Below are 13,613 nucleotides of genomic sequence, written 5' to 3' on the forward strand. Positions count from 1 at the left end.
AGGATCTCTGGATTTCACTTCCGCAGCCTCCTCCATTGGCGGTGTCACTCTCCACTTCCAATGCTCGTTTTTCTAACTTGCCATTGCGGAAGGTTGTCATGACAAACAATAAAAATACAGCTAAATGTTTCTTCCAGCCTGGCATCTGGTGCACAATACTTATTCCTGAAACCTACTTCCTGTGGGTTCCAAGGCGGGTGAGAGCTGTGTGTGTGTGTGTGTGTGTGTGTGTTAGTCACAGAAGAGATGGGAGGGAGAGCTTAGGTCCTGGTACTAAGGCAGCACTAAGGGTGTGGAGAAGGTCACCCAATCCCGGGACTCAGTTTACTTCACTGCAAACGGGGAGATGTCCAGCAAGAGACATCAGCTCCAGCACTGGCTTCAGGATTCAGAGGCTTTGAGTGTCCTCGTCTCTCTGTCCGGCCCCTGGGTGGCGTGTCCCCAGCTGGAGCCCTCGTGGCCCTCTAGCTCACGTGTTAGGGGAGTCTCAGCAGCCAAGCACCCGCAGAAGGAACCCCCAGGGCCTCAGAAGGCTTCTCTGCCCATTGTGATGGGGAGCTCCCATTCCGTGGCAACAATGGGCATTCGGCCTCTTTCCCCAGGAGTGCAGAGCGGTGATTCTTCCCCAGCTTTGGAGAGCCTGGAGAAGTGAGGGAGCTGCCTTCAGCCACCTCAGCTTCCTGGAGAGAATGGCCAAAGGGAGGCGTTTCAAGCCTGCTCTAGACAAGGATGGAAGATGGGTAAGGACGCTGTGCCCTCTGGGAGCTTTTTCACGCCATCTGGTTCTCCAAGAGCCCAGGGCTGAGGTCCCATCCCCTCCACTTCCCAGGGCAGCATGGCCTTTGACCCGTCCCTTCCCTTTGTCCCAGCGCTTTCCACTGTGTCTGGCATTTCCGGCATCCCTGGGAGGACCAGATGGATGTCAGCACTGTGCATGCTGGCTCCTGAGAGATGCCGACTAGGCAGCGGGCATTCTGGGCCCGCTTCCTCTCCCCCCCTCTACGCACACAATATCTGTCTTGCTCTATTGTGTGCCTTATTTTTCTCCCTAGAGTATAAGATCCACGAAGACTGGTACCTTTGTCTTTTCCACTCAGGGATATCTCCCCGGTGTCTAGAGTAGCATTGGTGCATGGTGCATGCTCAGTAAATATTTGTTCAAGGAATGATCACTGGATAGAGACCTCTAAACACATTCCTGCCAGCCTGTAAACGGATTCCCTGAGCCCAACCTGCCTGGAATGGGCCGAGTCTGGGAGTGCACGGCTTCTCTGCTCCGGCCCTGGCCTCACACGCTTCCCCAGACTCCCCCCTCCTCTCATTAAGACATTGGCACACAGTGCTGCCCAGCTTGTCCCCTGGAGTCCTCAGCTCAAATGCCCACCCCCAATATCCCTTACAAAACCTACTGAGGTATCATTTTCAGGGCCTCCAGTGTGTGAGGTCTCAACCTTGTTGTCCCAAGAACTTCTCTTATTTGCGCTCTGGTTCTGTGCTTCGTGCACTGACAGTCTGCAACTCATCCACAAAAGCAGTGGCGGGGAGGTCTCCGCAGCCGCCCGGGCCTGCGCTGCGCACTCGCACCACCAGAGGCAGAGCCATCATAGCTTTGTTTGTCTAACTGGAAACAGAAAAAGTGGAAAAGACGTCGGCAAATTCAGGTCTTTAGGACATTAAAAAAACCGCATACACTCGGGGCTGGGAAGGTGGCTCAGTGGTAGAGTGCTTACCTTGCATGCATGAAGCCCTGGGTTCGATTTCTCAGCAACCACATAAGCAGAAAAAGCCAGCACTGGCTCAAATGCTAGCCTTGAGCTGAAGAGCTGAGGGACAGCGCTCAGGCCCAGAGTTCAGGCCCCATGACCGACAAAAAATACACGCACAAACCCCCTCCCCCAAAAAAACTGCACATACTTTCAGACATAACCTTGGGTTAAGACTGAGAAATGGGGCAGCGGTGGTGGGGGTGGGGTAGGGGGTTGACTCAAGCCTTTCATCCTAGCCACTCAGGAGGCTGAAATCTGAGGACCTTAGTTCAAAGCCAAACTTGACAGAAAAGTATATTAACCAGCAAAAAGCTTGATGCAGCTGTGCTCAGCTGGTAGAGCACCAACCTCTAGCAAAAAAGCCAACTAAGCTAGGCACCAGTGGCCCACACCTATACTCTTAGCTACTCAAGAGGCTGAGGTCTGAAGAGTGCAGTTTGAATCTAGCCTGGGCCAGAAAGTCCATGAGACACTTATATCCAATTAACTACTAAAAAAAGCCAGAAATGGAGCTGTGGCTCAAGTGGTAGAGCCCTGGTTTTGAGCACAAAAGCTCCAGACAGTGCTCAAGCCCTGAGCTTGGTTCTCCAGGACCAGCCCCAGGACCAGCACAAGCATATTCTCCCTCCCTCCCTCCCTCCGTCCTTCTCTCTCTCTCTCTGTCTTTCTCTTTCTCTCCCCCCTCGCTCTTTCATGCACGCACCTGTGTGCGTGCATATGCATGCCAACTGAGAGCATGAGACCCTGATTTCAAAACCCAGTACTAAAGAACTAATCTCTGGTCTCAGTTTATTTTCTTATAAAATGGGAGCATAATGTAAGACTGGAATGCTATTATGAGGCTTGATGAATTTTTTTTTCAGTTAGAAGTGTGCAGCATAAAGTATAGGTCTCAGGCTGGGAAGGTGGCTCAGTGGTAGAGCGCTTGCCTTGCATGCCAGAGGCCCTGGGTTCAATTCCTCAGCACCACATAAGCAAAAAGAAAAAAAGCCGGAAGTGGTGCTGTGGCTCAAGTGGTAGAGCGCTAGCTTTGAGCTGAAGAGCTGAGGGACAGCGCCTAGGCCCAGAGTTCAGGCCCCACAACCAGACCCCCTAAAAAATAAAAATAAATAAATAAATAAAGTATAGGTCTCATAGTTAACTTGTCTGCACTTGCTATCTATAACACAGGTATATTTTGTACACATGTGAGCCCATAACCAGTGCATGGAAGTGGGAGGAAGCTCAAAGAACAAGAAGATGGGAAGCATCTGTCTATTGAGTCTGCCCCTTTGGATCAGGAAACTACCTTTCCAGAAGCCCTGCCAATGGCATTGTGCCCTCGCTCAGTGGGTCATGTAGGCAACGCAGCTGCCAGGGAGCGCAGGGAAGCATTTTCACATCTGCACGTTGGCTTTCATAAAACAAGAAGTTAGAGCTGGGTGCTGGTGATGCCTGCCTGAAGTCCTAGCTACTAAGGAGGCTGAGATCTGAGGATCAAAATCCGTGAGACTCTTATCTCCAATTAACCACCAGAAAACAAGAATTGCTGCTGTGGCTGAAAGAGGTAGAACACTCGCCTTGAGCAGAAGAGATCCGGGACAGAGCTCCCAGGACATGAGTTCAAGCCTCACAACTGATAAGGAGGAGGAGGAGGAAGGGGCTGAGGAGGGAGAGAAGGGGGGAGAGAATCTACTTTGTGTCCTAGGGAGGTTTTCATATCATCCTCCCACTGGGAGTGTGGAGTGCAGTCCCAGGCGTGGGACAAATGTTCCCCTGGGTTTGAGTTGAGTCCTGGTGCAACCCCTTCCTGCTGTCCGCCCTGAGGGCATAAAAGGATAGTGCTGAGCATGAATTTCCCAAAGTAACTTGTAGATGAGGTGGGAACATGAAAGACACTGTTGGCTTTGCCTCAGCGGCCGCCCATTTGGGAAGACAGTCATTGCGCATTAGAGGTGACCGCCGTTCTGCAGTTGACCTGGCTGGATGTCATCTGGCTGTGGCCAGGCAGGAAAGTCTTTTTCTCCATACTTTCATTTTCCTATTTAATATTTTGGTCACGGAGTGATTGCACGCAGCAAAAATTTCACTGCCAACCAGTTAAAAAGCAGTATGTCATGGTTACGATATCTAACAGAAGGGTTTACTTCACAGCTATCATGTGATAGCCATTAAATAGATTTTTTAAGAGTGAAACTAAAATGCTATAGTTATTTTATTTTTTGAAAACAGCAGTTTGGTCCATAGACTTGGAGACTAAAAATGAACTCACAGGCAGTGGCCAGGGAGCAGCTGCTCCCCTGCCCGGATTCCCACAGTTGGGAGGGAAGGGGGGAGGGGCAAGACACAGGGGGAGGGGTGGGTGTGACCTGGAGTCCTTGTATAATTTATGTTTACTACAAAAAATCATTTAGAGGCCAGGCACCAGTGGTTCAAAGCCAGCTCAGGCAGGAAAGTCCATGAGACTCTCATCTCCAATAAACCACCAGAAAACCAGAAGTGGTGCTGTGGCTCAAGTGGTAGAGCACTTTCCTTGAGCTGAAGAGCTGAGGGTCAGTGCCCAGGCCCAGAGTTCAAGTCCCACAACTGACAAAAAAAATTCAGAAACAAAAGTATAATACAGAATGTTATATACTATATATATTCATTGGCAGATTTCTAGGGTATACTGTTAAGTGAGTAAAAGTCAAGGTGCAAAGCATATGTGACATAGAATCCAGGTTTTGTTTACATTTCAGTTTTAATTTCTTTATTGTTCATGTGGTACCAAGGAATTGAACCCAGGGCTTCATGCATGCTAGGCAGCACTCTACCACTAAGCCACATCCCAAGCCTGTGTCCAGGTTTTTTCTGAAAGGCAATATTGGTCCCTATCTGCATATACCTGTGTTTGGGTGTGAACTTACAGGGACTCAGTTGCCAGCATTGGTATCTGGCTTGGCAGTAGAGTTGACAAGAAGCTGACATTAATAAGTCAATGTGAACTCTAAAAATTTTTTATCCTATTACCCATGAGGTGATACTGTAACACAAAAATCATCATCCATGTGGATGTACATTTGTGTAGGCACAAAGAGTGCAAAAGCTGGTAGGATTTCAGGAACATTTGCTTTCTTATCATTCTTTCCCCCCCTCATTTTCTTGTGGAAAAACAATACAGTTGATACTTAGGTGGCACAAAGTGGTTGTGGATGGAAAGGAAGTTTCTCCTTCCCTGGTGCTCCTCCTCAGGACTGGCCAGCCCACCACATATCCTCTGGGAAAACACCCATCAATACACGTGGGCTGGGGTGGTATTTTCATAGTTCTCAATCTTCATTTGTTTTCTCCTCATCCTCAGGCAGCCATTTCAGTGGTTTTAATGGCTGTTCTTGGACTTTTATCTCAATGTGCTCTCGTATATCATCTATTGTTTTGGGTGCATAGACTTATTCACATAAATAGTGCTGGATATATATATATATATATATATACATACATATATATATATCTCTTTTTGCCTCTTTCCTCTCTTCCTGTCTCTCCATCTGTACTTCCTTTAATAGATCTACCATTGCTGTGTCTTCTAGCTTCTCATGGCCACAGAGAATGCCCTTCCCCATGTAACATTTGTAAAATAATCTCACAGCCTTTTTATACAAATGATAATTCACTAAGCACACTCTCAGGCAGACACCAATCTGCAGCTTGCTGGATATACAGTTTGATTGTGACTTGAAGGCGAATTGTATAGTTTGCCAATGTCATCATACTATAAGAGGGAAAAAAGGAAGATTGACCTAAGGTGATGTCAGTGGGTTTGGGAAGAAAGAAGGGGAGAGCAGTGAGCAAGTAGAATCTTCCCACACTTACTATGTTGTGCTTGCTTTGAAAATCATACCCACCCTGTCAGGTAGTTATGATTATTCCCACTTTATAGATAAGGGGGAGGAAGTTCCTCACATTGGGGCTCCTGAATTAGTAGCCTGGGCTGTAGCCCCAATACGAGAGTCTTCTCCCTTTGTGGGGAACCTCACCAAGAATCGAGTTTTAATTTATACTCATTTTCTTCTAGAGAGCTCTACTTCAAAGCTTGCTTTGTCTGGGTAGCTTTTCAGGGGTGCTATTTAAATACAATTGGAGTGAGTTCCCCTAGGTCTCCGGTACCAGACACTCTGGCCTCAGGAATAAGGGTCACATTGCTCCAGCTGCTGAGAGTGTGGTCCCACTGTCCAAGGAAAAGATCTGCCTCCTCAAGGTCACGTCATCGAGGTCACCTGGGACAGCGCAGGATTCCATCCAAGCACTGACCCATTACAGAAAAGCCAGGTCCTCTCAGCCCAATCCAGAACAACTCTGAGTGCCATCTCATGCCCCAGTGTTGCCCAAAGGGTCAGCTGAGGACTTGCCAGGTCCATTTCATTCTTTCCAGCCCTGTTTCCTTCCTTTCCTTATAGAGGAGGACTCAACCTTTCTTGTCCTCCTTGTTTTTGCTCCATCCCTTCCTGGCCCCTTCATGGGCTTTTCCTGCCCTTCCCTGTGTCATGTCCTGCCTGAAGGGTCAGTGGGACCCTCCTGCTTCCCCTCTTCCCCTGGTCTTGGGGACCTTCTCTTACCTGCCGGGCTGGAGGTCACCTTGTCCCGCTGAACATGACGTAGATCCAGGCACTGGCCAGAGGAAGACCACAGACAACACGTCTGTCTTCTCCCAGGAAGTCCGCTTGTTCTCACCATTGGTGGAAACCTTTCCAGGCACCGCTGGGTGGCCCCAAACAGCCGCAGTAAAGGCTGTGGATCATCACAATTGTATCTTGGAAATGGCAAAGATGACACCCCTCCCACGGCACTGCAGAAGCCCCCAAATTACTCCCAAATTTACTCACCGTCAGAGGAAGCCCTTGGCTCAGTAGCTCAGCCGAGCCTGGTTCTAATCAGGCATGTGCTTTTTTTTCCCCTCAGTTTCCTCACATTGGATTAACACAGAAGACACCAGAATCTATTACCAGTGGGATGTTAAAAGAGCCCCACTGTCCACATTTGATCGGGCAATTGGAGAGTAAACTGCCACCAATATTCAAAATCCGGGAGAAGGTGAGTGCAAGCCCAGAGCACAATTGCAGGATCCTGAGTGTCTCCACAGGGGTGGCACTGTGACATATCGGTGGGACCACATTTCCCGGAAGGCACCGCCCATTGCCTGTCTCTGGGCCTGTCCGGGTCAGTGTGTGAGGCTTCCTGGTCCGGACAAAGGGTTTGGCTCCCCACGGGCACCTGTGCCCGCACACTAAGCCCATCAGCACACGAGCTGCTCTGGATCTGTTCAAAGACAACTTCTGGCCTCATGTGGTGGGAGCAGCCTATGTCTCACCACCTGCCAGACTCAGTCTGGACCTGGGGCCAGGATTTGAGTTTCAGGATCCTTACTAGTCCAACACACACACACACACACCAGTTGGCGCACAGGGCTGACTTTAGGTTCTGTGAACCCACACGATAGTCCATCCTTGTTTCCAAAGGAAGTCTTTTTGAAGGAAGGAATAAGGAAAAGTGGCTAAGTTTCAAAGTTAGCAAGTGGTACATTTCAAAGTCTGAGCTGACAGGCACACTGCTTTTGGCAACTGCGTCTTGCCCTGTGTGCTCCCGTGGGTGATGGGTTTAATGACCCCCTGGGAGGTCACCTCAGTCCATCTCCCCTCCCCCCAGTCATTGTCCTCCCTTCTAAAGGCACAGGGCAGACCCTGGAGTGCCTTTTCATCTCTCCTTCCCTTCTTCTCCAGCAAGCGGTCAATAACAGCTTCCCCTTCTCCATGCACGACAATCGCCACAGTTTGGAGAACACTGGATACTATTTTGACACTGTGAGTATTTATTTTCAAATTATTAGGGGGTGGGGCTATAGCTCCAGCCAAGCACTACAGAACAAAACCTCCCAACGAAGTAGGGCTGAATATAAAATCTGTTCACCAGGTCGACGTCCCTTTCTGTATCTTTTACTGATATGTGTGTCTAAAATTTTATCTAATTGATTAAAAACAATCCTGGTGACCCCCAAGAAACACCTTTAGTTTGCTCTTCTTTTTTTTCCCTTCAGTTGAAGTTTAGTTCAAATACTTAAAAATTGTGTTAATAAATTTATGAAACTATGAATATTCTTCAGGCTTTTGCCTTGGCTACATTTCAAGGGTTTTTCCTAATTAAGGACTCATTTGCTTCTAAATAGTTTGTTTAATTTTTAACTATTTTAACTAAAAGAATTAAGAGAATGCTATGAATTTTTAATATGGTTACAGTTTTTAGGCCATCTGTTTTGTGTCTAATATTGAGCTTTTTAGTTATGGTAAGTTTTATATTATGGTAAATTTTAAAATTTTCTTTTTCTCTTTTCTTCATTTTTTTCTCAGTAACATTTATTTAATGAAGTAGAATGCACCAACACGTGGTAGATAAATGTTAAGAATTGTTCTGTTTTTTTTTCTTTTCTTTTTTGTGAACTTGGGCATGAACACTATCTCTTAAGCTTTTTCCCTCAAGGCTAGTGAGTGCTCTACCACCTGAGCCACAGCTACATTTCCAGCTTTTTGGTGGCTAAGAGAAGAAGCATCTCATTAACTTTCTAGTCTGGAGTAACTTCCAACTGTGGGCCTCACATCTCAGCCTTCCAAGTAGCTAGGATTACAGGTGTGAACTACCAGTGCCTGCTGTTCTGCCTGCCTCATGGAGAGTTTCTTTTATTAACATGATGAAGTGACCTTCTTTGTCTATTCTAAGTAATTTCTCTTTGAAATTTACTTTGTTAGATATGAGAGTATAACTACTTCTGCCTGCTTTCAGGATTAATTTGCTTGGAAGACATTTTTATTTTCAACCTTTCAAGCTAAACTAATGCTTATTTTGGTCAGGTAGATGTATTCCTTATATACAACTGATAGGTCTTGCGATTTGATCCAACTTGCCATCCTAAGTCTTTTGATTGGAGGATTGAGTCCATTTTAACTTAAAATTGCAAGGTACGTAATTGTTCCTACCATTCCTCTCCCCATCAAAATTTTTGTGTTGGATAATTTTCTTCTATTATACTTATCTACTTACCTGATAGGATTTGGTTTTTCTACTTTTTGCATGTTTACATTGATCTGTGTACAGGATGTTTTTGAGTATCTTCTTCAGTGCTGGTCTAGTTGTGATACATTGTTTTAGTTTTTGTTCCTTGTTAAAGACTTTTATTTGTCTTTCTATTACAAATGATAACTTCACTGAGTAGAATATTCTGGCTGGGCAAGTTTTTATTTTTAACTTTCAATGCTTGTAATATAAAAACCAAAATCTTCTTTGCCATTACAGTGTCTTCTGAGAAATAGGCTATTATTCTGATGTGTTTCTGTATTAAAAGTGACATACTTTTCTTTCTTGAAGGTTTCAGTATTCTTTATTTTTCTCTGTGCTTATTATGTACAATATATAGCAGTTAGATGGTTTTCTACTCTGGTCTATGGATTGTTCTGAAAACCTCTTACACCTAAAAGTGCTTATCTCTTTAACAGTAGGGGATGCTTCTGCTAGTAATGAGTTGAGCCTCAGCTAGCATGTCTTCTCCTTCATATATGCCCATTGTGTATATGTTTGGTCTTTTAAATAGATTCCTGACTTCCTTCATTTTTTTCATATTTCTTTGATATTTTCTCTGTATTTTCATTTACTTTTTCTACTGTGTCCATTCTATCTTCAAGCCCTGAAATTCTTTCATATCATCTACTTTTCTGGAGAGGCTTTCCATTTGAATTTTCATACCCAGGACTTCATTTTTTTCCCTTCAAGATTTCTATTTCTTTATTGAGATCTGTTTTCATGCCTTGAATTGATTTTCTAACAACCTTTAGTAGTTGAACAAAAGGATTTCAATTGGACATGTCAATCTGTTAGTACAATACATTTGATCAATGTCACCCCTTCCATCACATCCTTCCCTCCTCCCCCCCATCCCTCTCACCCTGGATGGAATAGATGGTTTCAAGGCACTGGTTCCATTTCCACATTAATTGTTATGATTGGATTTTCCCACCATTCCTCTCTCCACATATCTGCTCCTGTCCTCTTCAACTCTACCCCACTTCAGACAAGGCATATTTCAGCTTTCTGGTGTTCATTTTCTCAAACAACTGATTGTTCAAAGGAGTGACACTAGTAAAATCCACTTCTGTGTAACTCATGCTTTAGTTAGAGCATATATATGTATATTGAATTGACTTCTTTACTTCATTTATTTGTTTATATGTGTCTTCTTTGATCTCTTTTAGCTGGTTAGCTATATTCTCATTGAATTCATTTAGCTGTTGATTTGTATTTATTTGATATTCCTGTTGAATTCCTTTAGTAGTTTGCTGTATTCTCTTTGAATTCATGTAGTTGTACATAAATGTCCTCTTTCATTTCATTTAATATTTCTTATCAGCATTCCTTTGAGCTCAGAATGAGGCTTCTTCCACTTCACTATCATTCTGATGCTTCATCATGTAATTGCTGATTTATGGAGGTGCTGTTTCCTTGCTTTTTTGTATTTCTATGTTGGAGTTTCTGCATTTGAAGACTGTGGTTTCAGATTTTGTGAACCAGAAGTCTTTCCACTTTATTCTGTATATTCTTGTAGGACTGAGTGTTAGCTGGGTTGATTGAACTGTTTTTCACTGCTGGTGTGAGGGTCTATCTCAGTTCTAATAAATTCACCAATTCAAAACCCCACCAGATATTTATGAACAGTTATTATTGGTAGCTGGGCGACGGTGGCGGATCACAGTTCAAAGCCAGCCTGGGCAGGAAAAGCTGTGAAACCCTTATCTCCAATAAACCACTAGAAAACCAGAAAGTGGTGCTGTGGCTCAAGTGGTAGAGCACTAGCCTTGAGCTGAAGAGCTGAGGGACAGTGCTCAGGCCCAGAGTTCAAGCCTCATGACCGACCAAAAATAAAAAATAAAAAAAAAGATACTATTGGTAACATTATCTACAAAACCAATCACCTTATGTAGGCAGGGTGTTCTTTTTTTAAAATAGTACTCTTGAGGTTTAGAAGAGTAAGAATAGTATAGGTAACAGTTAGAACTTAGCTATAAGAGTATGGAGGCAGAGAGAGAAGAGGAGGGGAAAGGAGAGGAATGTGATGAGTGCAGATGCCTGATATTTTTGTTTGTAATTGTATAATTCATTTGCTGTGGAGAAGGATGCTAACAAGGGGATAGAAAGCATGAGTGAGAAAGTAAGGAAAGATGGTGTTGCCTTTGCTGGTGCCCCCTACCATCCCTGCCTTGCTCTTTATTCAGTCAGTCTACAGAGATGCAAGAAAGGTGGCTGTCTATAATCCACCATCCCCCTCTTCTTTGATTATTTTTGCCCAGGCCAGCTTGGACTGTGGTTCTCCTGTTTCTACCTCCCTCTGTGTCTGAGATGACAGGCACTTGCCACTGTGCCCAGCTTTTGATGTATCCATGCCCTTGAAAACACTTTTGTCTAGATAATTTGAACTACAATCCTGATCTCAGCTTCTCATATACTTGAGAAGACAGGTGTAACTACTGAGCCCAAATGCTGGTGGAGATGAAGTCCCTGAACTGTTTTTCCCAACTGGTCTTGAACTGTGATCCTCCTGGTCTCTGCATCTCATATAGCTAGAATTACGGGTATGAACCACAGTTGCTAGGCTTTATAGATGTTATTTTTGAAAAACATTTGTTTGATCCAGGGATAGTTGAATCAGGGTTGGTTGAATCCAAAGATTCAGAGGGCCAACTGTAATACCTTTAAGAACTCTCCTCAAGTCATGAACCCAACTAAAACCTCCTGGCCTTCATGAGCCGCATTTCATTGACACAGAGTCAGTGTAATCCACTGTATGTTTCCTTTGGCCCTTTGTGTTCACTTATATTTTATTTCACATTTTTTAAATGTATAAGTTTGAATACACAGTGATTCTCAGGTTTGCATGTTAGGTGCCTAGAGTTAAGGACAGGCCTGAGGGTAGAATCCTGAGTCCTTCTTCCTTCCCAGGAGCCAGGGGTCTGGGCAAGAATCGCTTTCCTGGTTTCTTAGTTAAAGAGCCATGTGTCTGCTGAGGGGTGGGGAGGGTGCCAGGGATGGGGACTTACCCTGGGTCCTAGGAGCTGAGGCTTTGCCTTCCATGTCCCTCACAGTTCAGTCCCTGGGGTGACACTGGAAGGCATGAGAACCATAAAGGACGTCAGCAGATTGTTTTGTCTCTTTATGACAATTAACAAGTTGTAAAGGGTCTTTATGTAAGAGTTGTCATATGCTGTATTTATGAATGTACACATGCCATGTAGTCAAAAACCTCAAAGCTATGTGACCTTAAATACTTTCATTCTTCTCCAGGGCCTGGGTCGTAAGAAGATTTCTGCAGACAAAGGGCAACATGTTTCTAGAAATTTCAATCTCTGGGCTTGTGACTACATTCCATCTTGTCTTGATGGCTTTCCAAATAAGCCACTACCAGGTGTGTGCACGGAGGCTGTGGTGATCTCCAGCTTCAGACGCTTCCCGAGATGTTACAGTGAGGGGTGGAGTGCTCTTAAGTTAATTCCAGAGACAAGCTGTGCAGAGTTATTAAAACGAAAATCAAAAGTAAGATTGGGTGCCGACCAAAAGGCTATTTTGCCAAAAATCCTCCCAGAAGATTCTTGATAAGTTTTATAATATTAGTATTTCATCAGACATTCTAAAAGTAAATGTTTTCTGGTCTAGCACTATGATTTAATCTGCAAAATACTTTTATGACTTCTCATAAGGTTGGAAAGCAGTCAACTCCTTATAAAATAAAGGCATGGGAAGCAATAGGCATGTCAAAAGAACCTTTTAAGACTGTCACCTTTAGGGGAGTTTAAAAATTATCTTCTTCATTTTCAACTTTAAGTTACAAAGAATACAGAGAAAGCAAAAGGTCCTCTTGTTCCACCTCATCTCTGATCTTTATCCTGTTCCTAAAAGTTGTTTCTGTTCTGTGCGTGCACAATCACATGCACGGGCATACATGCATAAGACTATGGACATAATAAATGTCTCAAAGGACATGCCATTCTCCAAGTTTCTTTTGATATTTTATCACATATCTTGGAGTTGTTGCAGCATCAGTATAAATAGACTGAGAGACAAACTTTGAAAAAACAACACAGCTACACTGCATCCTCAAGGATAAATGCACTGTGTTTTAAAAAATAACTTTCCTATTGATTAGAATTTATATTACTCATGACCTTTTGGGCTAGGCATGATGCTCTGTGAACTTTTGGGACCAGCCATCTTGGGGCATGTGTGCATGTATATCAGGAACAAGCACTGGAGAGCTATTGGCTTAGTGTTTGGTTGGACAGAATGCACCCTTCAAATGTGCAGCCAATTACTGTTGAAAAAACTATGTGAGTGAGTTTGTTTTTCTCTGTTCACATTACCTTCTGAAAATTTAAGGACCTAAACAAAATCAAATAACAACAACAACAACAATAACACACACACACACACACACACACACACACACACACACACACACAAAACCCCTCAAACACAGAAGCTCATGTTTTGCTGTTTTTTATTTCACATGTCTCCAATTACCAGGGAAGTATCTTTTTCTAAGCAGTGTTCACTTACATCTTCCTTCATCATCAATTGAACAGTAATACCATTTTTTTTCAAGGCCAAAGTTCTTGTTTATTCTTGGGCATGATAGCTCTGAGTATTAGAATTAGTTTCTCAAGTTAAAAAAATATACACTAGGGGCTGGGAAGGAGGCTCAGTAGTAGAGCGCTTGCCTTGCATGCCTGAGGCCCTGGGTTCGATTCCTCAGCACCACATAAGAAAAAAGCCGGAAGTGGTGCTGTGGCTCAAGTGGTA

The 13,613-nt window shown here is 44.2% G+C and overlaps 1 protein-coding gene across 1 annotated transcript in view; it reads left to right on the forward strand.

The window, feature by feature from the left end:
- Window positions 1–689: 689 nt before the first annotated feature.
- Window positions 690–13,613, forward strand: part of Tex36 (testis expressed 36) — a 183,532-nt gene continuing 170,608 nt past the window's right edge. Inside the window, exons 1-4 of the mRNA XM_013021888.1 lie at window positions 690–740; window positions 6,684–6,815; window positions 7,502–7,582; window positions 12,102–12,350. Of these exons, the coding sequence (XP_012877342.1) occupies window positions 690–740; window positions 6,684–6,815; window positions 7,502–7,582; window positions 12,102–12,350 (513 nt within the window). The remainder of the gene's footprint in view (window positions 741–6,683; window positions 6,816–7,501; window positions 7,583–12,101; window positions 12,351–13,613) is intronic.

Source organism: Dipodomys ordii, unplaced genomic scaffold, assembly GCF_000151885.1.
Source record: "Dipodomys ordii isolate 6190 unplaced genomic scaffold, Dord_2.0 Scaffold58, whole genome shotgun sequence".
In the NCBI taxonomy this organism is placed as follows: Eukaryota; Metazoa; Chordata; class Mammalia; order Rodentia; family Heteromyidae; genus Dipodomys; species Dipodomys ordii.